The sequence below is a fragment of the Mercenaria mercenaria genome, chromosome 16 (genome assembly GCF_021730395.1).
Source record: "Mercenaria mercenaria strain notata chromosome 16, MADL_Memer_1, whole genome shotgun sequence".
NCBI classification, from domain to species: Eukaryota; Metazoa; Mollusca; class Bivalvia; order Venerida; family Veneridae; genus Mercenaria; species Mercenaria mercenaria.
Window position 1 is genome coordinate 19155849 of NC_069376.1, and position 27828 is coordinate 19183676.

A 27828-nucleotide genomic window follows, 5' to 3' on the forward strand; every position below is an offset into this window, starting at 1 on the left:
TCGCACACGTATTGTACAGTACAATGTTAGATAAACTTTTTATTCTATATCTATTTGATCTTAGTTTAAATTAAAAATGATTCATCGAATATTGTATTTCTGCCTTTTCTGATTTCAAGACGCATGATCAAACTCTATACATAGAGCGCCTACTTCACCCGATTTTCGGCCTCATCATATGTTTAACATAGGACTGTTGACCGTCCAAATACGGAAAAAATACAGGTATTTTTGTACGCACGTGCGTCCATTACGGTTACCCGTAATATATTGTACAGTCTCGTGTTGCAAATAAACTTCACGACTAGATAAATAAAATAGATATAGAATAAAATGGCGATAATACTAAGGCTTGTAAAATCGTGTGCGGTCCGCACTTCGTCATGGGAAAAGTTTCAATTGTTTTCCAAATTCAGACCGTCTTCCTGCCCTAACTACTGAACGAATTCGGCTTTTGTCAATTAACGCTTTGAAAAAGCTTTAAAATTGAATTGACTCGAGTTGAATATTGTTACTCTTGTCATGAAAAGATATTTGTTATACCACTACGGTAACATCGTAGTAGAGAGATAACTCTGTGTGCGAAAGGTCGTAGATTTGCACCCTGACCGCAATGTACCAAATACTTGAACCAAAAATATCTCTTATCGTTCGGCGATCAGCATTTAATGATAGTTCAAGGACTGGTCAGCCCGGTGACAGTATAATGTGACTGGGCGGTGTATCCTATTACGGCGCGTATACCAGTGAAGCAGCACTATAAATTGATCATTGTGCTCACTGCTACAAGTAGACACCGTGGCTTATATGCTTGAAAAAAAAGTGCTAAAAACGCTTAACCCGAACACATGCGCATGCGCATGCACACATATGAGATAACTCTTGAAACTATCTAAATTTTATATGATTATGTTCCTTCCTCCACAACACACCAGGACACTTTACTAAAACAAATTTGAAACACATTTCTAAAGAAAGTAACATTTCGTTTTAAAATTTCAATTTATGTTATACAGGCCAGTGATCAGGTACAAGGGCATGTGACAAACCGCAAATCTATATCCAAATTTAACTTCCTCTTGTAAACCTAGTTATCAGAGCTTTTTGTGTAGGTTATTTATTTAACGAAGCGAATATGTGAAACACTCACTTATCTATATACAAACTTAACATAAAATATGATTCATTCCTGGGCCCAATCAGGAAGAGTTATATGTATTTTATGTCTACATGTGAAAATTTTATACTTTTTTACGTTTTAAGTTTTAGTGTTTCATCAGGTATCGGATATCTAACCAGGTATTTTTTCACATGTTTTCTTTACTTTTAAACAATCTTACTTATTTATTATTTCCGCAAAATAACATGTTTCATGGAAAGAATGACAATGTAAACATATTTATAATTATACATATTTATGTTTACTCACTCTATGTCGTGAGTAAATCAATTATTCACTAATTTCATGTTCCTAACTACAAAAACAACAAACAAAAATATAGGATACAGGTCTTAGTATTTGACAGCATTCCAATGTACAAAAAATACGAATATATTTGTCTTGCAAATGTCAGACGGTACGATGTTGTGCGATGTGTTGATGATCGACCAGTAGAAGTGGGGTAAATGTGGTTATCTTTATCTTTGTACACCACTCAGCCTGAAAACATACTATCAAAATTTAAGGCGAACATACAATTATTATTATTATATACCACATTTATATAGCACTCTTTTCATATAAAAATACGTTCAAAAGTGCTTTACATAAAAACATTTATATAATGTTCAATAAAAAATGGGAATTGAACTATTATAGAAGAAATTAAAATTATATTACGGTAATAAGATACCAAGCATTTTAAATTGGAAGGTAGGCAGATCAAAACATGAAACAAAAATACAATATCATAAAACATTAACTGACCTATCAAAGACACAGGTCAGAGCAGAATAGAACAGAAGATATCTTACATTTTGAACAGACAGAATTAAACGGTATGATGTCTGCGAAATGCATCACAGCATGCAAACCGTCCCGGATGATTGGGTCAATCCCTACCTAAACGGTCCGGAGAACATCCATGATACATCCCACAGAAAAAAAACACCGCCAACATTATTCTGTCACACTGGAGTTCTTAATTACAATGTACATGAAACTGTAAAAATGTGCTTTCTATTAGGTCCCGAATGAACCAAATGTAATAACTTGAACTCATCTTATCTAGAATTGTTAAACAGCATATAAGATGGCAATTCTACGGTGCCTCTAAAGTGACATGTTACACACTTATTTTCCAGTTAGGTAATGTGAGACTTTTTTTATTTCGTTTAAACGAAACGATTTCGTTTTAACGAAATGATTTCGTTTAAACGAAATAAAAAAAGTCTCACATTACCTAAATGGAAAAAAAGTGTGTAACATGTCACTTTAGGGGCACCGTACAATTTTGGTCTCTCGCAGCTTTGTTGAATAACCACAAAATACGAAAAAATGTGCAGTGTGTAAAACATAACATTCTTTCAAGGTAAAACCAAAAATAAAATGAAAACTAGCTCAAAAGAGGATAACGGCAATTTCCATTTGATAACGAAAGAATAACATTGCATGGGAAAAAACAGCATAAAATATATTGATATAGAATTAAATGCGTACTTGTGAATGTTACTTTTATAAATGTAGATACCGAGTCTGGCATGAAGAATTCAAATGTTCTCATATAATGTTAAATGTATATCTGCCTTTAAAGTTCAAGTAATACATGAATACTCAACAGTAATAATTATCAAGGAACTGTTCATGTCTAAAGACCCTTGAAATATAAGGTACGTAACTGTGAACCTTATTTTCAATCAGAACATAAAGGAGACGTAATGTCTGGCCTGAGGAATCTCTCTAGAACTAAATGATTACTCTTGTTTAAATCACAGTCAAAAAGTCAAATCTGCCTTTGATTTTCGAATACAGCTTCAAGCAATCAGCAATAACTATTAAGAAACTTGAAATGTCTGTAAGGGTGGGTGGGAGGGAATAAACAAATAATCAAAATACTTGTTATGCTGCCAAATATTCAACCTCGAGTGAAGAATATCAATTAACAATCACTTATATAGTGCACTGAAAACATGAGAAAATCGTGAATTGCAAGCAGAAAACGCGGTAAAATAACTACCGGGAACTGGAGACAAAATAGTTAGCAGACGATGAAAAACGTGAATAATTTTATATACATTGCTACAGTATGTCAATACGCATTTTTGAATGCGCGATACATACATTTCTACGATTAGGTTTAGTTCAAACATAACCAGTGCGCATCAGTCAGTAAAATAGATTATTTTTGGATACATACTTTAAATGTATGAAATATTTAGCTGACTAAATATATGAACTTATTGTTTTTGCAGAGCCACATAAACAATCAAATGCCATGTATAGCAGTCGTTTATTAAATAAAACTTCAGCCTTTTAATGGTACAATGTACTCTACATTTGTACTGTCTGTAGATATATACGTATTAGGTGGGAACTTTTTATTTTAAGTACTGTTAGTACACACAAACATGTTACTTTTATGTTTACATAGATACTATAAAGTTATCGTACATATTTTCAAATATGATTTTGGAGCTATCATATCTTTAATCTACCTTTACTTATTTATTGACTGAACGTCATTCTCAGCAGTTGTGTACCAAGTGAAGTATCAAAATAGATAGGTAGGTAGATAGATAGATAGATAGATGGATGGATGGATGGATGAATTTGGCTGGATGGATGGATGGATAAATAAATAAATAAATAAATTAATTAATTAACAAAATAATGTAGCATCAGCGGCGCTTATATTTTTGTCGTTCTGCTGTTAATTGTTTATATCATACCAATATACTTCCCAGTTTTATTATGTCTGAGAAAACATTTAACTAAAATCAGTGTGAAGTAAAAAACTTTAAAGCCTAAATTCTAGCATTTACTTACTGGCCGGGTAGAGGCATCCGCGCAGTCTGGTCAGGATCCATGCTGTTCGCTAACAGTTTCTCTAATTCCAATAGGGTTTGAAAGCGAACAACATGGATCCTGACCAGACTGCGCGGATGCGCAGGCTCGTCTGGATCCATGCTGGTCGCAAAGCCACTATGTTGGTTTTCTCATGGCACGGCTCATATATCTTTTCAACATCTGCACAATACAGCATTACATTGAATTTCTCTATTGTTAGGACATGTTAACAGACTGGAGTTCAAGGGCTATCTCGGAACACTTTGAACTTACATTTTACAGTTATTACATTCGCCTAAAAATATTGCGCAGTTTATTTTATCTCGCTTATTTACTTGCTTGGGATGATTCGCTGTCATAACTTTGTTATTCAAAAATGTAGCAGGTAAATGGGATGTTTATTATAACAGATGAAGAGATAACCAGTCGAATAAATGGTACACCGTAACACTTCCATATGTATTAAACGTTTAAGATCACTTCGACGTAGATTTATTTACTAGCGTATAGTGAATACTGATTTAATTTAAAATACTACACTGGGAAAAAACAATGTCTTAATTTTCATAGGTTTGTTGAAAAAAAGGTTTAGATTAAATCCTGATCATTTTACTATTTTGATCATGCAGTCATCTTATCTTGATTTCGATAGTTTTGACAAACTCTTAAACGCGAACGATTATGAAAATGAAAATAATCGGAAATTGTTAATAAAGCTGATAAGTAAGTTTAGTATACACCTATTTTTCTTAGCAACCTTCAAAAATATTTCCGTAATGGATACAATATAATAGGGTTATTATAACAGTAGCTTGATCTGGGATGCAGTATTCTTCTCGAATGGATTTTGCCAGATCGGATCTCACGAGGCGCGCAAGCGCCGAGTGTGATCCGTCCTTGCAAAATCCACGAGAGCCGAATACAAAGTCCCAGATCTAGCTACTGTTATAATGACCCTTTTATTATATACCTTTACCATTTTGATTCTTGTTTTGTTTTTGAACGAAATCTTCAATGTTTATTGATATTAAATGGAACTTAGTGAAGTTTTTATGTGCGCTATTTATAGAAATGTGTTGCGTCATGCATATTGATGAAAATAGTCCGGCAGCATACAATACGGAAGGTACAATACGGAATTTAAAAGGTACAATACGGAATATTTGTCTGTCTGTTCGTATTTAATTGTGAAATACAAGCCGATTTTTTACAGAATTTATATAGGTATATAATAAATTCCGTTATCAGTTTAGAGGATGTGACAACGTTGATTCGAATCTCCGCGTTAAATGCCGTTGATCGATACGTATCCGTTTTAATATCAATGCAGCACGTTTTTCCCTTTCTCTTCTTTATTAAGAGTTAGGTCCAGGTTTTGGAAAAAAATTTCGAATATCACCAAATCATAGAAAGAAAGAATTGTTTTACATGAAAATTAAACAGAATATAAAACATATAAATAAATCTACAAAAGCATCATAAATTTGCTCACATATATTTTGAATTCTGGAAAGGGACTGCATGAAGGGGCTGTACTTCTGGACAGTTCAACGCCTTAACTCACACCATTGTTAAAGAACTGTTACATGCCTTTGTTTTGATGCAATTGCAATAATGTCCCAGTGCTTAAACTTCACATAACTTGGTTTAAACATCGATTTGAACAATTGTTTATTACTTGTATTTCTTTACAAATGGCATTGTTTTATAAAGGGGAGGCGGGTGGGGGGGGGGGGGGGGGCAACTTTTGAGAATATTTTAAGTATCAAATGGTACTGGACAGTACGGTGGTATGTTTAGGACATGCATTTATTTTTTTTAAGATTAAATTATCCCGTGCGCACAACATCTTATCTCGAGCGCACGTCATCTTATCTTGAGCGATCAACATCTTATCTCGTGCGCATGACATCTTATCTCGTGCGCACGAGATAAGATGTTGATCGCTCAAGATAAGATGTCGTGCGCACGAGATAAGATGTTGGTCGCTCGAGATAAGATGTTGATCGCTCGAGATAAGATGTTGTGCGAACGAGATAAGATGTTGATCGCTCAAGATAAGATGTCGTGCGCACGAGATAAGATGTTGGTCGCTCGAGATAAGATGTTGATCGCTCGAGATAAGATGTTTTGCGAACGAGATAAGATGTTGACCGCTCGAGATAAGATGTCGTGCGCCCGAGATAAGATGTTGATCGCTCGATATAAGATGTCGTGCGCACGAGAGATGTTGATCGCTCAAGATAAGATATCGTGCGCATGAGATAAAATGTTGATCGCTCAAGATAAGATGTCGTGCCCACGAGATAAGATGTTGATCGCTCGAGATAAGATGTTGGCCGCTCAAGATAAGGTGTCGTGCGCACGAGATAAGATGTTGATCGCTCAAGATAAGATGTCGTGCGCACGAGATAAATGTTGATTGCTCAAGATAAGATGTCGTGCGCACGAGATAATTTAATTAAGAAAAAATAATTGCATGTCCTAAACATACCACCGTAGGACAGTAATGTAAAATATGCATTAGACAGGTAGATTGTTGGTAAAAATGTTGTTTCTTTACCAATCATTTCTGTGATTGGTGATATACTGCTGCTAAACCTTAAGAGAGTGAAACACACACACACACACACGCATACACACACACACACACACACACACACACACACACACAGAATGAAATTATTATTTTACATTGTCCTGTCAACACGGGATATATTTGGACTTCTATACATCCGAAAAATATTGTTGTTGAATGGGTACTCGTCCTATTATATCACCGTATTATAAAGAACAGTATTCAATAAACTAATAATATTGGCTGTATGATAAAAGTTCACTTCATACAAAGGAGATTATCCTTATTCATAATGAAAATGTATTACTTTTCAGGGAAGCTACAGTTACTTTAGTTTTCTGTTTGCTGTCCAACCATGCGTGACGTTACGTCATACATTTGGGGTTCCACCTGGGGTTCTAAATGCTTTACTTATTTATTTTGGACTGCAACATAATAAAATTCAATGAACTGACAAAAATATTTGTAAAATTGTGGTGACAGGGATAGTCGTAGAAGTAACATGTACATGTATAGTGTATACTCGATAAAAAAAAAATTACATTTTAAACCTGTAATATATATCGTCATTGTAATATATATGTATTAATTTATTGAGATGGCTTATTGACACACAAACAGAACAAGACCCGAAGGATGGTTTATATATTTAATATGTGTGTTGCATCCAAAGTATAAACTCACACTCTCTCTATAGAAATATGTATATATCTTACATACAGAAACAATAATGGAATATGATATCATAGGCGGAGCTTAATCTATCTTGTAGACTTGCTTACTACAAAACCAAAACAAACAAACATATCATTAATTTTGCCTGACTGTAGAGGTAAAAGTTCAGGCCAACGGATATTATCTTTTAAGTTAGGAAGTTAAGACAGCCGATGCTTCAGATGGGCATTTTATTGAGAAGTTTATTATTGCGCTTATCTAAACAATGTGCTTTATGACAGTGTTTAGCAAGTTATCTGCATGCTTGAGAATTCTAGAGAATTTCGCTTTTTACATATGAAAATTACTCTTTGTATGAGAATAGTATGAGAACTTTGATCGAATCTTTAGCATTTATAACAAATTATTATCAAAATACTTTTAAATTGATGATTGCAGATTGTGACATGATAAATTAGCTATGGCAGCATCTGACAGTGAGAGATATTTGAGGTACTTACTCCTGCTAGGAGAAGGTGGACTGCTTGTTTTGCGAGGTATAGTGCTTAAAGAAGCATCCAAGAGAAGACAATCATTACATGCCATACTTGAAAACAACAGAGCTATGCTTTCTAGTAAAATAAGCAATCAGCAACAATGTAGACACATATATCCAACAGCATCCTCTGTGGATGCCGACCTTTCGACATGGGATATAAATCTGCTTGGAATAGTTATAATACATGTCTTTGGCAACACCCTTGACCAGAGAGAAGTAAATGGAGTGAAAGAAATACATGACAGTAGGGTTGATATATCAGAAAATGAATCATGCATGTATTTAGAGGAGATGGAGTATCGCCAAAAGAGACTGAAACTCTCTTTAACACTTTTACACTTAGCGGATGAGACAGATTTCAATACCCATTATATGTGTCTGGAAATCATATCTACTACCGGAGCCGCACCATACAGCATACACACGTTACTTCAGAAACTGGCGGATCTTCGTGAATTTCAGAGTGAAATGATGGAAACCCTTTACACACAGCTAGATATGGTCATCAAAGAGGAAGATTATATGAATGCAAAATCAAGCGAAGAGAGAGGTAATTAATAAATATGATTTTAGGACATTTTTCTCCTTTTTTGTTTTTAATGAAGGATTTAAATGTATATATTATTTATATATCATATGAATATTTTCCACCATTTGTTGTGCAAACTTGATTCCATATATAAAAGGCATTTAACCGACTAGTATGTCTTTTATTTCTTTTAACATTAGATAGCGATGGCAACATAATCACACACACACTTGGAGAAAGAATGACTGATCTGCACGTTGAGAGGTATAAACTAATTCCTAAGATATTACTAAGAATTGTAAATATTAGTCACCATTTTCTTGTGTTTTATGATATATGAAATATGTACGCTTTGTTAGCATATAATAAGGTTATTATAACAGTAGCTCGATCTGTGATGCTGTATTCGGCTCGAGTGGATTTTGCCAGATCGGATCTCACGAGACGCGCATGCGCCGAGTGTGATCCGTCCTTGCAAAATCCACGAGAGCCGAATACAAAATCCCAGATCTAGCTACTGTTGTAATGACCCTTTTATTATATACCTCCACCTTTTTGTTTGTTTATTTGTAATCGAACGAAATGATGTTAATATGAAAGGAGTGATGTTTTTATGTGTGCTATTTATATAACTGTGTCAGCTCATGCATATTTAATGTGAGTAGTCTGGCAACATACAATACAAAAGGTACAATACGGAATTTTTCTCTGTTGGTCATATTTACTTGTGAAATAAATCCAAATTGTTGACAAAATTTATATTAGTAGATAATAAAAACAAATATTGTATATAGATGAGAAGGCAATACAAACAATATTAAATATTTTTTCGTATTGAAATTTACAAGCTTATGAATTACTTTCTCGATTCTGAGATTCTGAAAGTGTTCTCAATATAGTTGAAATCAAGCTTGTATTATAGAGTATCTCACACGAGTGGCTTTTCATATCGACTTTATTAAACGAGTATAATACAGTTATAATAGGCGAGGCTCTGTCGAGCATTTTATCATTATTATTCAACGAGTTGAACACATTGAATGTGAAAAGACGCATACGTTTGAACTTGATTTATCTTGAAATACAGTCAAACCTGTCTATAACGACACCTTTGTGAGAGCCAAAGTGTGGTCTTTTATTTAGAGGTGGTCTTTATTCAAAGGTAAAAGTACACTGTAAATGTTAAAATGGGAAACAAAACATGTGGTCTTTAGAGCCGTGTGGTCTCTGTTCAGAAATGGTCTTTAACATAAGTTCAACTCTATTGCAATTTCTTCTGTCTTACCTGATAGAGTCAACGTGAGTTTGACCAACGTCTCTATACTTGAAGCGACGTAAACGTAACGATGCTATTATTACAGTAGAATATAATCAAAATTAGGAAAGGAAATATTCCATTTCCATGACGTCAGACATGTGATAAAGACACGATATATGTAAACTACCTGTATACCTGTTTCTGAAGTTTTACCTGAAATGACCTGAAATGGATTGTATATATGTACAGTAACAAAGCCTTGACTTTTTTAAATTTGCAGTTGGTATTTTGGACCTTTAACAAGGGACGAAACAAGCGGAATATTTGACAATGTGGATACAGATGGTGTGTTTCTCGTACGTGACTGTCAGTCGAACCCGGGAAATTTAGTTCTCAGTGTTAAGTGTGTAACTTTTACATTTAGAAATTACATAATTTACAAACCTTTGTCCTTGTTTAACCTTAAGTGCCATTAGTGCCACTATATTATATTTTGGTACTTGTAACTTGTGTAAATGTTGAGTTCAGCTCATCTCTAAGCTAGAGGGCTTGGACGGTAGCATGCATTTCCACTACCGTCAGGGAACAGGCTTAATCAAACCGATACTGCAAACATTTTCAGTAATGTTGTGTCGGGTCTACTTTCCTAGTTTCCAAACAAAATGAAATAAAGTCAACTTATAGAGTGTTGACAGGCGTATTTTCATTTACTTTAGCGAGCTGAGCAAAATAATAATGAATGAAATGGAGATGGCGATGAAATCTATACAACTTGTGTATCTTTTTAATCATATTTCATTTCAGTTGTTACAGTATTCATAAATAGAAGATCTTTTTTTTTTTCAGGGAGGGTGGGAAAGTGAGTCAATACTTTATCCGTCGTGTACTTGTAGACGGGCATATCAAGTTCCATATTGGAGAGGGGGATAAAACCTATGACAGTGTGGCCGAGATTGTTGACTTCTACTCCACACACTACTTAAATAAAACGGCTCTCACAAAACCGGTGAGCAGACAGATGTATCATTAAATGTTTCTCTCACTATGTGTGTTGTTATATTTCTGGTCCTTCGGGATCATTGATTTCAACTCATTTAGATTTGAAGATTGAATACTGCTTAAGCCGGTGCTAGGGGGCGTGGGCAGTTTTGCATTTTCCATTACTGTTCATGAACAGACTCAATCAAAAGGAGTCTGCAATTTTCCCTGTTTGCCTTGTTCTCGGTGCTTACGATGGATCTACTTTCCAGATTTTATTAACATATCAACGGTCCATTTAGTGTTTTCTCAAATAAAGCATATACATCTGGTTTATAATTTGTTAATTATTGCTTTAGAAAATCTCTGAAAAATATAGGTCAGAGCGTATTGTAAAAGAAATCCATACAAAAAAATAAAATTGCAATAAATGCATTTTTTTTTCAAATCTCCCTGCAACAGTTGAACTTGTGTCAAAGAAAAGTAGAGGAGTATATAGAATGAATATTATTTATATGTGTATTGTGACGTATTTTACCAAACAACAGAAGTTAAATGCAGTTGGTTTGAGGTATATATTTAAACAATTGAAATCGGAATTGTGTTGCTTTTGATTTTTTCAGGCTCCAAGACAGAAGTTTGTCACAAAGTCAGACTTTGAAGGCAATGTAAGTTAAACATTTCCTTAAACTAATTACAACTGCTGTAATTTGGTTACCTGTTCATTTTAGTCTGAATTGTATCTTAAGGATATGACCCTAGAGGAATGTTTAAATCAAAAAGCTTTCAAACATTGTATAATTATTAGAAGCTGGTCAAAATAAATACAGTTTTTTACCTAAACACACTGCATATTTACAGATTTACGAAATGGGATGAATATAACTGGTGAATTTTCCTTGATTGTTATTTGTCCAGTAATCATAATATGATGCCGCCTGTTTTACGCTCGACTTCCGTCTTTATCTAACTGACAAATAAAATCAAGCTATTTAAATTAAGCTATTTGCGACGGTTATAAAGTAGACATATAGACCGTGAAAAAACAAACATTTCACAATCAGATTACTTATTAACATAACTTTCTTCAATTCAAAAGATGGTTTAAGTTTCAATCCTGATATTTTACGTAGCAATTTCAAAGATCAGAACATAATCAACAGTGCCTTGTACAACAGTCTCTTTAGTTACTTGCTAAATAAGTAGATATTTACCCATTGTTACAGAGAAACATTTTACATTTTGTGTGACTAAGCTGAAGAAAATGTGATAACCATCTGTTAGTAAAGATTTGATTTTCTTTTATCAAAACATTGTTCACTATACATATATCCTATATACCCTCACATAGAAATAGAGGTTTGATTAAAAATTGGATGCTACGTTGTGCGGTTTTAGGGAACGTGTCTAAAACACATTGGAATTTCTTCTAATTGAGCTAGCGATTTTGTGATGATATGCAAGAAGTTCCTTTGTGGTTTATACACGTCTAAACGCATTCAACCCTCTTATTTACATTTTTTACAGTAGTTTGCTGCAAAAAGAAATTAGATTGCTTGCTTTTTTATGAATGAAAGGAGGGTAGAATGAATTCATAATTTTTATGATATTTTACAGAATCCAAAAGATTTGTCGTTTAAGAAAGGTGACATTCTGGAAATTATTTCAAAGGAGGAGGACAGATGGTGGTATGCTAGGGACTCTGATGGCAGAATTGGAATAGTACCCGTACTTTATCTTACACATTTACAGGTAAAATAATAAATGTTACTAAAGTTCTAATATAGCGGGTGTATGGGGATTTATCGTCGGGTTTAAAGCAATTAATTGTAATAAAGTCTTCCCACAGAAACTATTGTTATTGCATTGCAGGATGGAGAAGAAGCCTCCGGACAAAAAGAGAAGCCTGCAGTAGCACCAAAACCACGTAAAGAGACACCTAGAGATGCATCACCAGTGAGTGTATAAAAATACGACTTGCAATTTTATCCTATTTCGTGTTGTTTTCCCTCCTGTAGACTTTCTTGCATGGTATTCAATTCCTTTGGATTTTGGAAGTATTGAAGAAAGTGTTTAAATTCAAAAATGTGATACATTTATTATTTAGATTACAATAATTCTAAGCAACACATCATCAACTATTGGCATGTTCTTGAATTTCATCTACATTAAAACATAGAAAACAAAACGTAAGATTTACAGTGATGAAACTGATAACTTATTTCTCCAATGGTGATTTGGGTTTTCGGCAGATTACTGGACAGGTTGTCCGTCATGAGTCAGATAATGTTTATAAAAATACAGACAATTAGAACAGTTCAAATCGAACAAATAATTAGCAAGAGCTGGAACACACAAATTTTGAATGTTATATTTATTTTTGATGGAAAATGTTGAGATTACTAATGTATGAATTTTGTGTTTAGGCACGCATTTCTTTATTGCTGTGGAGTATTAACTTGAAGCGATCTATTTATTCGGTCATAACACATATATTTATGAATGAATATGCAGAACGAAACTACTTATCTTTTTATTTCTTTTTCTTTTTGTTCCTGGCGATCTGGTGAAATACTTAATTCGCTTCAGTGTTATTGATCTTTCTTATCATTTTAGAATAATGAGAGTCCCACATACTAGTATTCCAATGACAGAGATGGAACGAAGTTGTATGTTTGTTAGCCAATTATTCATCAGTCCTAGTCTATTTGCTTTGCTATGCTCCTTTGGTTCAAAAGAAACTTATAATCAATTTGGCTACAGTTACTGTAATTGAACAGTTGTAATCGAGTTGTCATGTTAAATTTCTCTCCTTGCAGCCACCGTCAGTCCCAAAGCGGTTACCATCAAAGGCTGTAGTAACTAAGGCAAGGATTTCAAACCCTTACGACAAGACTCAGCTAACACTGCATGTAAGTAATGTTTGTTGAATGAGGTACATCTTATGTAATGTCTGATATATTTGAAACAGATGTCATGTACAATGTTATGTCATGTTTCCCTTATTTAAGGCAGGTGTCGTGTACAGTGTTATATCATGTTTTCCTTATTTTTGGCAGATATCTTGCGCAATGTTATATAATTTTTCCTTTTTAAGGCCCGAGTAGTCGATTATGTTATATCATAATTTCTTTATTTGAATTTGATATTGAAGTCATTTCTACATGCTAATCAGTATTCTTTAAAACTACTTCTAGAAGGTTACTGGCATTACAAAATAACACTAATACAAATAGATAGAAACAAAATTAGTATTTTCATCCGTATTGCACCTTATCTGTATTCTGCCTGTACCTGGATTTATTCCAAATCGTATTCATGGCCAATTAGTAGTTTGTTTCAGTAAATATCTATTTGGCAAAGACAGATCGTAGCAGTATTTGAAACACGTCATCGGAGTAATAAAATAGATAGATAAAAAATATTTAAAACAAGGGCAATTGGAGAAAGGCCTACATCCAGTTGAGCCGGACAGAACAACCAGGTCATTATCTAGTTAAAAAGTATATCACATTACCATTATATTAGACAGGTTACATGTATGTCGAAAATTATTTTGATGTTTTTTACTTCAGGAGGGGGATATTGTTGTTGTTACGAAGATGTTTGCAAATGGACAATGGCTTGGAGAGTGCAGGGGAAAAACAGGAATGTTTCCCTACAGACACGTGACATTTCTTGACGATATGTGATTAGAAAACAAATAATTTATGAAACAAAACTTACACGAAACAAATTATTTAGGTACAAATTACCAAAAACCTACAAAAATGTTGATTTATGCCGTGAGTGATGTAAATGTATATTTCCAAATGCTGAGTGGAAAGTGTATCTATGTGCAATAGTTGTGTCCTATGCAAACATTTCATTCATCATATTCAGTTGGATTTTTCTACAGTACCATAACTCTTGATAAAAGCCATTGTCTAAACTATATCTCCAACAGCACTGTGTGGTGGGAGGCATATTTATTCATTCCTATATGTCTATCTGTCTGTCGTTCTGTCTGTCTGTCCGTACGTCTGTCACAAATCTTGTTCGCACTTTAAGTCGAACATTTCTCATCCGATCTTCACCAAACTTGAACTAAATGACCGTGTTTGCCAATAAATCCCCGGCAAAGTTCGATAACTAGCCAATCGGCCAAGGCTCTTTGGACTTATAGCTCTTGAATTATCGAACATTGCTTAGGACTTAGGAACATAAAAGGCCGCTGCATCTTTCTGTTTTAAATCAGAATGGATACATTGGGAAACAACGATGTTCCTAACAGAACACCATAGCTTTGGCCTAGCAAAACATCATAAGTATTGAAAGTTATCCAGATGTTCTCGTGGCAATGTTTGAAATATGCAGTATATATAAGACTTGCCATAGATTAATTGTGTTCCTTTTTGTTTCCATGATGGTAATTTTACATTATTTGCATGAATAATGTGACAAATACATGCATCTACTTACATACTGACTGTGATACGTATTAGGCCGAGATGGCGTGTATAATGATTAAACATTTTATTGAATGATTGTAGCAGTGTGTGTGTGCGTGCGTGCGTGTTCGGGTTCGCGATGAAGCTACTAGTGACTCTTTTTACGTCTTTGGTATGACGCGGCCGGGGATCGAACCCACGATCTCCTGCACTCGAAGCGGACGCTCTACCACTAGGCTTCCGAGGCGGTTAGCATTTTGCACTGTATTTGATAGTTAGGCTGAGTTAAGACCACGGCTAAGATAGTTATTTAGTTATGTTTTTAAAACTATACTGAAAAGATATTGACTGAAAACGCTTGCAGACGAAGTTGTTAAAGTACATTAATTCAGATTGGGACTAAATTGTCCGCCAGTCATTACGCTGTATTAAGAAGTATAATCAGAATGAATTTCACGAAGACAGTCCATGTGGGAGGAAAATGTAAACATTTTGGTTGTGGTTTGCCTTTAAAGACCCAGAACAACCTAGTAAACAACTGTTTCCTTCCATGTGAACTTGGTAAAAATCTTTCTGATACACTATACACTTTGTTTTCGTCTAATATATATCACTTTAAATTTGTAACTACACTCTTTTATTTCACTTCTTTTTCCATGCAAATCATATGTAATTACTATCACGGAAATACAAAAGAATCCAGTAATTCTCAGCTCCTTTCTTGCAACCTTAATTGGAAATTTTAAATGGCTGTTAGAAGTATCGGCTTATAATTACACACTGTGATAATAGATGACAAAGTATTTGCAAATTTGTTTAACAAACTAGAGTAAAACTGTATATTAGTATGTATTTTAGTTGCAGTTTCGCCTGTACTAAAGATGATGCTTTTAATTTTTAGCTCGACTTTTCGAAGAATAAGAAGAGCTGTTCTACTCACCACGGCGTCGGCTTTGGCGTCGGTGTCGGCGTCACACATTGTTCAAGTTGTTCGTACCTGTTCACATTTTAACAAAATCATTTTAGATAAAGCTTTGAAACTTTCACCACTTGTTTAACATCACCATGACCAGTTTTAGGCAAGAGTACATAACTCCATCAAGGATTTGTCTGAAATATGGCTCCTTTTAACTTACTAAAGTTCGTTCAGTTTTTCGTACCAATTTATATTTCAGGTTAAGTGCTTGGCATATGGCTTTAAAACTTTTATCACTTGTTTGTTATAACAGTCTCTATCTGTAGGCAAGAGTGCATAACTCTTTCTGTCATTTTGGTACATGTATGACCCTTGGAAATTGATTCCATTTTAGTACAAGTCAGCGTTTTGTCAAAACAATTTGTCTTGTGGCTTTGAAACATTGAACATTTGTTTATCATCGTGATTCCCATCTATAAGCAAGAGTACATAATTCTGTTAATATTTTTGGCCCTTTTTGGAGTTGGAAATTGGTTTAGTTTTCGCACAAGTCAGCGTTTTTACAAAACTCTTTTACATGTGGCTTAAAACTTTGAGAAATCGTTTATCGTCATGATTTGTATCTGTAGGGAAGTGTACTTAAATCTGTCAACTATTCTGGCTGAATTATGACCCTTTTTGGACTTAGAAATCAGCTATATTTTTTTCATACAAGTCAATATTTTACCTAACCTGTTCGTCATATTGCTTTGAAACTTTGATCACTTGTTCATCGCCACAGCTAACATATGTTGGCAAGACTACATAACTAGGACAAGGACTTAAGCTCAGTTATAAAATAGTTTCGCATTCCATTTCATATTTTGTCTAAACTGTTTGATATATAACTTTGAAACGTTGAACACTTGCTTACCATCATGATAACATATTGCCATACAGTGCAAGACGTATTCAAATCCACAAACACAGGTACATTGTTTCTTTTATCTATTATGTTTTTGTCTGAATATCTCTGGTAATGTTTTAACCCCATACTTGCATAAATTCTTCGAATTGTCGAGCGCGATGTCAGCTGAGGGCTCTCGACATTGAACAATTATAGTGTGACACAAACCTATAAGTCACAATAGCCCGATATTAAACAGACTTGTAATGCGATTCGCATGCCGTTTCCTACCACTTGTTCTGTAAATATGAAATTTTGCTCAAACTGATACAGTCACCCTGTCCTAACCAATCAACCGAATCGGCGGTGAAACGCCTCAAATTGTAGACCAGAATATTAATTCAACAGATATATCTTCAATAATCGGGAGACACAAACATATAGGTCACAACAGTCCGATATTAAAACAGGCTTGTAATGCGATTTGCACACGGTTTGCCACTATTTGCTCTGTAAATATCAAATTTTACTCAAATTGTTATCGTCACAATGTCCGAACCAATGAACCGAATCGGCGCTGAAACCCCGCAAATTGTAGATCAGAATATTAATTTTACAGATATATCTTCAATTAAAGGGAGACACAAACATATACGTCACAGCAGCCCGATATTAAAACAGGCTTGTAATGCGATTTGCACGCGGTTTCCTACTATTTGCTTTGTAAAATTTAATCAAATTCTACGCAAATTGATATCGTCTCCCTGCCCGAACCAATGAACTGAATCGGCGAAGAAACACCTCAAATTGTAGATCAGAATATTAGTTTCACCGATATATCTTCAATTATACTGTGACACAAAACTATAAGTCACATCAGCCCGATATTAAAACAAACTTGTAATGCGATTCGCACGCCGTTTCCTACAACTTGCTCTGTAAATATGAAATTTCACTCAAACTGATACAGTCACCCTGTCCTAACCAATCAACCGAATCGGCGCTGAAAACCCTCAAATTGTAGATCAGAATATTAATTTCACAGATATATCTTCAATTATAGTGAGCCACAAACTTATAAGTCACACCAACCCGATATTAAAACAGGCTTGTAATGCGATTCGCATGCCGTTCCATACCACTTGCTCTGTAAATATGAAATTTTATTCAAACTAATATAGTCACCCTCTCCTTACCAATCAACAGAACCGGCGGTAAAACGCCTCAAATTGTAGACCAGAATATTAATTTTACAGATATAGCTTCAATAGTAGGGAGACACAAACATATAAGTCACAACAGTCCGATATTAAAACAGGTTTGTAATGCGATTTGCACTCGGTTTGCCACTATTTGCTCTGTAGATATAAAATTTTATTCAAATTGATATCGTCACCATGTCCGAACCAATGAACTGAATCGGCGCTGAGACCCCTCAAATTGTAGATCAGAACATTAATTTCACAGATATATCTTGAATAATAGACAGACATAAACATATAGGTCACAGTAGCCCGATATTAAAAACAGGCTTGTAATGCGATGTGCACGCGGTTTCCTACTATTTGCTTTGTAAAATTTAATCAAATTTTACGCAAATTGATATCCTCACCCTGCCCTAACCCATCAACCGAATCGGCGCTGAAACCCCTCAAATTGTAGATCAGAATATTAATTTCACAGATATATCTTCAATTGTAGTGTGACACAAATTTATAAGTCACAACAGCCCGTTATTAAAACAGGCTTGTAATGCGATTCGCACGCCGTAACCTACAACTTGCTCTGTCAATATGAAATTTTACTCAGACTAATACAGGCACCCTGTCCTAACCAATCAATCGAATCGGCGATGAAATCCCTCAAATTGTAGATCAGAATATTAATTTTACAGATATATCTTCAATAATAGAGAGACACAAACATATAAGTCACAGCAGCGCGATATTTAAACAAGCTTGTAATGTGATTTGCACGCGGTTTCCACCTATTTGCTTTGTAAAATTTAATCAAATTTTTCGCAAATTGATATCGTGATCCTTCCCTAACGAATGAATCTAATCGGCACTGAAACCCCTCAAGTTGTAGATCAGAATATAAATTTAACAGATTTATCTTCAATTATAGTGTGACACAAACCTGTAAGTCACAACAGCTCGATATTAAAACAGGCTTGTAATGCGGTTTGCACGCCGTTTCCTACAACTTGCTCTGTAAATATGAAATTTTACTCAAACTGATACAGTCACCCTGTCCAAACCAATCAACCGAATCGGCAGTGAAACTCCTCAAATTGTAGATCAGAATATTAATTTCACAGATATATCTTCAATAATAGGGAGACACAAACACATAGGTCACAAAAGTCCGATATTAAAACAGGTTTGTAATGCGATTTCCACACGGTTTGCCACTATTTGCTTTGTAAATATCAATTTGTTCTCAAATTGATATCGTCACCATGTTCGAACCAATGAACCGAATGGGCGCCGAGACCCCTCAAATTGAAGATCAGAACATTCATTAATTAGATATATCTTCAATGATAGAGAGACGATAGAGAGACACAAACATATAAGTCACAGTAGCCCGATATTAAAACACGCTTGTAGTGCGATTCGCAGGCGGTTTCCTACTATTTGCTTTGTAAAATTTAGTCAAATTTTACGCAAATTGATATCGTCACCGGCAGTGCCCTAAGCAATGAACCGAATCGGCGCTGAAACCCCTCAAATTGTAGACCAGAATATTAATTTCACAGATATATCTTCAATTATAGTGTGACACAAACCTATATGTCACAACAGCCCGTTATTAAAACGCTTGTAATGCGATTCGCACGCCATTTCCTTCTACTTGCTCTGTAAATATGAAATTTTACTCAAACTGAACAGTCACCCTGTCCTAACCAACCAACCGAATCGGCAATGATATATCTTCAATAATAGGGAATTCAAACACAAACACATTGGTCACAACAGTCCGATATTAAAACAGATTTGTAATGCGATTTGCACAGGCTTGTAATGGGATTTGCACGCGGTTTGCCACTATTTGCTCTGTAAATATCAAATTTTACTCAAATTGATATCGTCACCATGTCCAAACAAACGAACCGAATTGGCGGTGAAACCCCTGTAACTGTAGATCAGAATATGAATTTCAAAGATATATCTTCAATAATAGGAAGACACAAACCTATACGTCACAGCAGCCCTATATTTAAAAGGCTTGTAATGCGATTTGCACGCGGTTTCCTACTATTTGCCTTGTAAAATTTAGTCAAGACACCCAGCCCTAACCAATGAACCGAATCGGCGCTGAGAAACCTCAAATTGTAGATTTTACGCAAATTGATATCGTCACCCTGCCCTAACCAATGAACCGAATCGGCGCTGAAACCCCTCAAATTGTAGCTCAGAATATTAATGTCAAAGATATATATTCAATAATACTGTGACTCAAACCTATATGTCATAAGAGCTCGATATTAAAACAGTCTTGTAATGAGACTCGCACGCCGTTTCCTACAAATTGCTCTGTAAAAATGAAATTTTACTCAAACTGATACAGTCACCCTGTCCTAACCAATCAACCGAATCGGCGGTTAAACCCCTCAAATTGTAGATCAGAATATTAATTTCACAAATCTATCTTCAATAATAGGGAGACACAAATTTATAAGTCACAACAGCCCGATATTATACAGGCTTGTAATGCGATTTGCACGCGGTTTCCAACTATTTGCTTTGTAAATTTTAATCAACAATTACGCAAATTGATATCGTCACGTTGCCCTAACCAATAAACCGAATCGGCACTGAAACACCTCAAATTGTAGATCAGAATATTAATTTCACAGATATATCTTCAATAATAGGGAGACACAAACATATAAGTCACAGCTGCCCGATATTTAAACAGGCTTTCAATGCGATTTGCACGCGGTTTGCTACTATTTGCTCTGTAAATATCAAATTCTACTCAAATTGATATCGTCACAATGTCCGAACCAATCAACCGAATCGGCGGTGAAATCCCTCAAATTGTAGATCAGAATATTAATTTAAAAGATATATCTTTAATAATAGGGAGACGCAAACATGTAACTCAAAACAGTCCGATCTTAAAACAGGCTTGTAATGCGATTTGCACTCGGTGTGTCACTAATAGACACAAATATATAAGTCACAGCAGCCCGATATTAAAACAGGATTGTAATGCGATTTGTACGCGGTTCCTTCTATTTGCTTTGTAAAATTTAATCAAATTTTAGGCAAATTGATATCGTCACCCTGCCCTAACTAATGTACCGGATCGGCGCTGAAACCCCTCAAATTGTAGATCAGAATATTAATTGCACAGATATATCTTCAATTATAGTGTAACACAAACCTATACGTCACAAGAGGTCGATATTAAAACAGGCTTGTAATGCGACTCGCACGCCGTTTCCTACAATTTGCTCTGTAAATATGAAATTTTACTCAAGCTGATACAGTCACCCTGTCCTAACCAATCAACCGAATCGGCGGTGAAATCCCTCAAAATATAGATCAGAATATTATTTTCACAGATTCACAGATTTTTACTACTTGCTCTGTAAATATGAAATTATACTCAAACTGATACAGTCACCCTGTCCTAACCAATCAACTGAATCGACAATGATATATCTTCAATAATAGGGGAACACAAAGACATAGGTAACAACAGTCCGATATTAAAACAGGTTTATATCGCGATTTGCACACGGTTTGCAACTATTTGCTCTGTAAATATCAAATTTTACTCAAATTGATATAGTCATCGTGTCCGAACCAAAGAAACAAATCGGCGCAGAGACCTCTTAAATTGTAGATCAGAAAATTAATTTCACAGATATATCTTCAATTATAGTGTGACACTAACCTATAAGTCACAAAAGGCCGATATTAAAACAGGCTTGTAATGCCATTCGCACGCCGTTTCCTACCACTTGCTCTGTAAATATGAAATTTTACTCAGACTGATACAGTCACCCTGTCCTAACCAATCGACCGAATCGGCGGTGAAGCCCCTCAAATTATAGACACAAACGTATAAGTCAGAACAGTCCGATATTAAAACAGGCTTGTAATGCTATTTGCACACGGTTTGCCACTATTTGCACTGTAAATATCAAATTTTACTAAAATTGATTTCGTCATAATGCCCGAAACAAGGAACCGAATCGACGCTAAAACTCCTCAAATTGTAGATCAGAATAATAATTTTACAGATATATCTTCAATAATAGGGAGACACAAACATGTAGGTCACATCAGCCTGATATTTAAACAAGCTTGTAATGCGATTTGCACGCGGTTTCCTACTGTTTGCTTTGTAAAATTTAATCAAATTTTGCGCAAATTGATATCGTCACCCTGCCCTAACCAATGAACCGAATCGGCGAAGAAACACCTCAAATTGTAGATCAGAATATTATTTTCAACGGTATATCTTCAATAATAGTGTGACACAAACCTATATGTCACAAGAGCTCGATATTCAAACAGGCTTGTAATTCCATTCGCTCGCCGTTTCCTTCTACTTGCTCTGTAAATATGAAATTATACTCAAACTGATACAGTCCCCCTGTCCTAACCAATCAACCGAATCGGTGGTGAAACCCCTCAAATTGTAGATCAGGATATTAATTTCACAGATATATCTTTAATCATAGGGAGACACAAACATATAACTCACAACAGTCCTATATTAAAACAGGTTTGTAATGCGATTTGCAAGCGGTTTCACTCTATTTGCTTTGTAAAACTTAATCAAATTTTACGGAAATTGATATCGTCACCCTGCGCTGACCAAAGAACTGAATCGGCGCTGAACCCCTAAAATTGTAGAACAGAATATTATTTTCACAGATATATCTTCAATAATAGGGAGACACAAACATATAAGTCACAGCAGCCCAATATTAAAACAGGCTTGTAATGCGATTTGCACTCAGTTTCCCACTATTTGCATTGTAAAATTTAATTTAATTTTACGCAAATTATTATTGTCACCCTGCCATAACCAATGAACCGAATCGGCGGTGAAACCCCTCAAATTGTAGATCAGGATATTAATTTCACAGATATATCTTTAATAATAGGGAGACACAAACATATATGTCTCAACAGTCCTATATTAAAACAGGTTTGTAATGCGATTTGCAAGCGGTTTCACTCTATTTACTTTGTAAAATTTAATCAAATTTTACGGAAATTGATATCGTCACCCTGCGCTGACCAAAGAACCGAATTGGCGCTAAAACCCCTCAAATTGTAGAACAGAATATTATTTTCACAGATATATCTTCAATAATAGGGAGACACAAACATATAAATCACAGCAGCCCAATATTAAAACAGACTTGTAATGCGATTTGCACTCAGTTTCCTACTATTTGCATTGTAACATTTAATCTAATTTTACGCAAATTAATATTGTCACCCTGCCCTAACCAATGAACCGAATCGGCGCTGAAACCCCTCAAATTGTAGATCAGAATATTACTTTCACAGATATATCTTTAATTATAGGGAGACACAAACATATAAGTCACAACAGTCCTATATTAAAACAGGTTTGTAATGCGATTTGCAAGCGGTTTCACTCTATTTACTTTGTAAAACTTACTCAAATTTTACGGAAATTGATATCGTCACCCTGCGCTGACCAAAGAACCGAATCGGCGCTGAAACCCCTCAAATTGTAGAACAGAATATTATTTTCACAGATATATCTTCAATAATAGGGAGACACAAACATATAAATCACAGCAGCCCAATATTAAAACAGGATTGTAATGCGATTTGCACTCAGCTTCCTTCTATTTGCATTGTAAAATTTAATCATATTTTACGCAAATTAATATTGTCACCCTGCCCTAACCAATGAACCGAATCGGCGCTGAAACCCCTCAAATTGTAGATCAGAGTATTAATTTCACAGATGTATATTCAATTATAGTGTGACACAATCCTATAAATCACAACAGTCCGATATTTAAACAGGCTTGTAATGCGATTCGCACGCCGTTTCCTACTACATGCTCTGTCAATATGAAATTTTACTCAAACTGATATAGTCACCCTTACCTATCCAATCAACCGAATCGGCGGTGAAACCACTCAAATTGTAGATCAGAATATTAGGTTCATATATATATATCTTCAATAATAGGGAGACACAAACATATAAGTCACAGCAGCCCGATATTTAAACAGGCTTGTAATGCGATTTGCACGCGGTTTCCTACTATTTGCTTGGTAAAATTTAGTCAAATTTTACGCGAATTTAAATCGTCACCCTGCCCTAACCAATGAACCAAATCGGCGCTGAAACCCCTCAAATTGTAGATCAGAATATTAATTTCAAAGATATATCTTCAATAATAATGTGGCAAAAACCTATAGGTCACAAGAGCTCGATATTAAAACAGACTTGTAATGCGATTCACTCGCCGTTTCCTACTACTTGCTCTGTAAATATGAAATTTTACTCAAACTGATACAGTAACCCTGTCCTAACCAATCAACCGAACCGGCAATGATATATCTTCAATAATAGGGAAATACAAACACATAGGTCACAACAGTCCGATATGAAAACAGGCTTGTAATGCGATTTGCATACGGTTTGCCACTATTTGCTCAGTAAATATCAAATTTTTCTCAAATTATTATCGTCATCGTGTCCGAACCCATGAACCGTATCGGCGCTGAAACCCCTCAAATTGTAGATCAGAATAATAAATTCACAGATATATCTTCAATAATAGGGAGACAGAAACATAAAACTCACAGCAGCCCACCATTAAAACAGGCTTCTAATGCGATTTACACTCAGTTTCCTACTATTTGCTTTGTAAAATTTAATCAACAATTACGCAAATTCATATCATCACCCTGGCCTAGCCAATAAACCGAATCGGCGCTGAAACCCCCCAAATTGTAGATCAGTATATTATTTTCACAGATATATCTTCAATTACAGTGAGACACAAACCTATAAGTCACAACAGCCCAATATTAAAACAGGCTTGTAATGCTATTCGCTCGCCGTTTCCTACTACTTGCTCTGTAAATATGAAATTTTACTCAGACTGATACAGTCACCCTGTCCTAACCAATCAACCAAATCGGCAGTGAAACCCCTCCAATTGTAGATCAGAATATTATTTTCACAGATATATCTTCAATAATTGGGAGACACAAACATATAAGTCACACCTGTCCGATATTAAAACAGGCTTGCAATGCAATTTGCACGCGTATTGCCACTATTTGCTAGATAGATGAGAATATTAATTTTACAGATATATCTTCAATAATAAGGAGATACAAACATATAAGTCAAAGCAGCCCGATATTAAAACAGGCTTGTAATGCGATTTGCACGCGGTTTCCTCCTACTTGCTTTGTAAAATTTAATCAAATTTTACGCAAATTGATGTCGAACACTGCCCTAACCAATGAACCAAATCGGCGCTGAAACCCCTCAAATTGTAGATCGGAATATTAGTTTCAAAGATATATCTTCAATAATATTGTGACACAAAACTATATGTCACAAGCGCTCGATACTAAAATAGTCTTGTAATGCGATTCGCTCGCCGATTCCTACTACTTGCTCTGTAAATATGAAATTATACTCAAACTGATACAGTCACCCTGTCCTAACCAATCAACTGAATCGACAATGATATATCTTCAATAATAGGGAAACACAAAGACATAGGTCACAACAGTCCGATATTAAAACAGGTTTATATTGCGATTGGCACACGGTTTGCTACTATTTGCTCTGTAAATATCAAATTTGACTCAAATTGATATCGTCATCGTGTCCGAACCAATCCTACTACAAGAAACCAATCGGCGCTGAGACCTCTTAAATTGTTAATCAGAAAATTAATTTTACAGATATATCTTCAATTATAGTGTGACACTAACCTATAAGTGACAAAAGCCCGATATTAAAACAGGATTGTAATGCCAATCGTACGCCGTTTCCTACCACTTGCTCTGTAAATATGAAATTTTACTCAAACTGATACAGTCACCCTGTCCTAACCAATCGACCGAATCGGCGGTGAAGCCCCTCAAATTGTAGATCTGAATAATAATTCCACATATATATCTTCAATAATAGGGAGACACAAACGTATCAGTCAGAACAGTCCGATATTAAAACAGGCTTGTAATGCTGTTTGCACACGGTTTGCCACTATTTGCACTGTAAATATCAAATTTTACTAAAATTGAGTTCGTCATATTGTCCGAAACAAGGAACCGAATCGGCGCTGAAACCCCTCAAATTGTAGATCAGAATAATAATTTTACAGATATATCTTCAATAATAGGGAGACACAAACGTATAAGTCAGAACAGTCCGATATTAAAACAGGCTTGTAATGCTGTTTGCACACGGTTTGCCACTATTTGCACTGTAAATATCAAATTTTACTAAAATTGAGTTCGTCATATTGTCCGAAACAAGGAACCGAATCGGCGCTGAAACCCCTCAAATTGTAGATCAGAATAATAATTTTACAGATATATCTTCAATAATAGGGAGACACAAAAATATAGGTCACATCAGCCTGATATTTAAACAGACTTGTAATGCGGTTTGCGGGGGCCTTCGTGGCCGAGTGGTTAAGGTCGCTGACTTCAAATCACTTGCTCCTCATCGAGGTGGGTTCGAGGCTCACTCGGGGCGTTGAATTCTTCATGTGAGGAAGCCATCCAGCTGGCTTACGGAAGGTCGGTGGTTCTACCCAGGTGCCCGCTTGTGATGAAATAATGCACGGATGGGCACCTGGGGTCTTCCTCCACCAGTAAAAGCTAGAAAGTCGCCATATGACTTATCATGTGTCAGTGAGACGTTAAATCCAAAAAAAAATGCGATTTGCACGCGGTTTCCTACTATTTGCTTTGTAAAATTTAATCACATTTTGCGCAAATTGATATCGTCACCCTGCCCTAACCAATGAACCAAATAGGCGCTGAGACCCCTCAAATTGTAGATCAGAATATTATTTTCAACGGTATATCTTCAATAATAGTGTGACACAAATCTATATGTCACAAGAGTTCGATATTAAAACAGGCTTGTAATGCCATTCGCTCGCCGTTTCCTTCTACTTGCTCTGTAAATATCAAATTATACTCAAACTGATACAGTCACCCAGTCCTAACCAATCAACCGAATCGGCGGTGAAACCCTTCTAATTGTAGATCAGGATATTAATTTCACAGATATATCTTTAATAATAGGGAGACACAAACATATAAGTCACAACAGTCCTATATTAAAACAGGTTTGTAATGCGATTTGCAAGCGGTTTCACTCTATTTGCTTTGTAAAACTTAATCAAATTTTACGGAAATTGATATCGTCACCCTGCGCTGACCAAAGAACCGAATCGGCGCTGAAACCCCTCAAATTGTAGAACAGAATATTATTTTCACAGATATATCTTCAATAATAGGGAGACACAAACATATATGTCACAGCAGCCCAATATTAAAACAGGCTTGTAATGCGATTTGCACTCAGTTTCCTACTATTTGCATTGAAAAATTTAATCTAATTTTACGCAAAATAATATTGTCACCCTTCCCTAACCAATGAACCGGATCGGCGCTGAAACCCCTAAAATTGTAGATCAGAATATTACTTTCACAGATATATCTTTAATTATAGTGTGACACAAACCTATAAATCAAAACAGCCCGATATTAAAACAGGCTTGTAATGCGATTCGCTCGCCGTTTCCTAATCCTTGCTCTATCAATATGAAATTTTACTTAAACTGATATAGTCACCCTTACCAATCCAATGAACCGAATCGGCGGTGAAACCCCTCAAATTGTAGATCTGAATATTAATTTTGAAGATATATCTTCAATAATAGGGAGACACAAACATATAAGTCACAGCAGCCCAATATTAAAACAGGCTTGTAATGCGATTTGCACTCAGTTTCCTACTATTTGCATTGTA

The 27828-nt window shown here is 35.3% G+C and overlaps 1 protein-coding gene across 1 annotated transcript; it reads left to right on the forward strand.

Moving 5' to 3' along the window:
• Window positions 1-1126: 1126 nt before the first annotated feature.
• Window positions 1127-15840, forward strand: LOC123540450 (adapter molecule Crk-like). The gene is made up of 10 exons (XM_045325486.2): window positions 1127-1299; window positions 7698-8347; window positions 8527-8590; window positions 9865-9987; window positions 10431-10590; window positions 11186-11230; window positions 12180-12314; window positions 12435-12518; window positions 13382-13474; window positions 14138-15840. The coding sequence occupies exons 2-10, from the start codon at window positions 7720-7722 to the stop codon at window positions 14252-14254; spliced, it is 1449 nt and encodes a 482-aa protein (XP_045181421.2). The 5' UTR covers window positions 1127-1299; window positions 7698-7719; the 3' UTR covers window positions 14255-15840.
• The last annotated feature ends 11988 nt before the right edge of the window (window positions 15841-27828 follow it).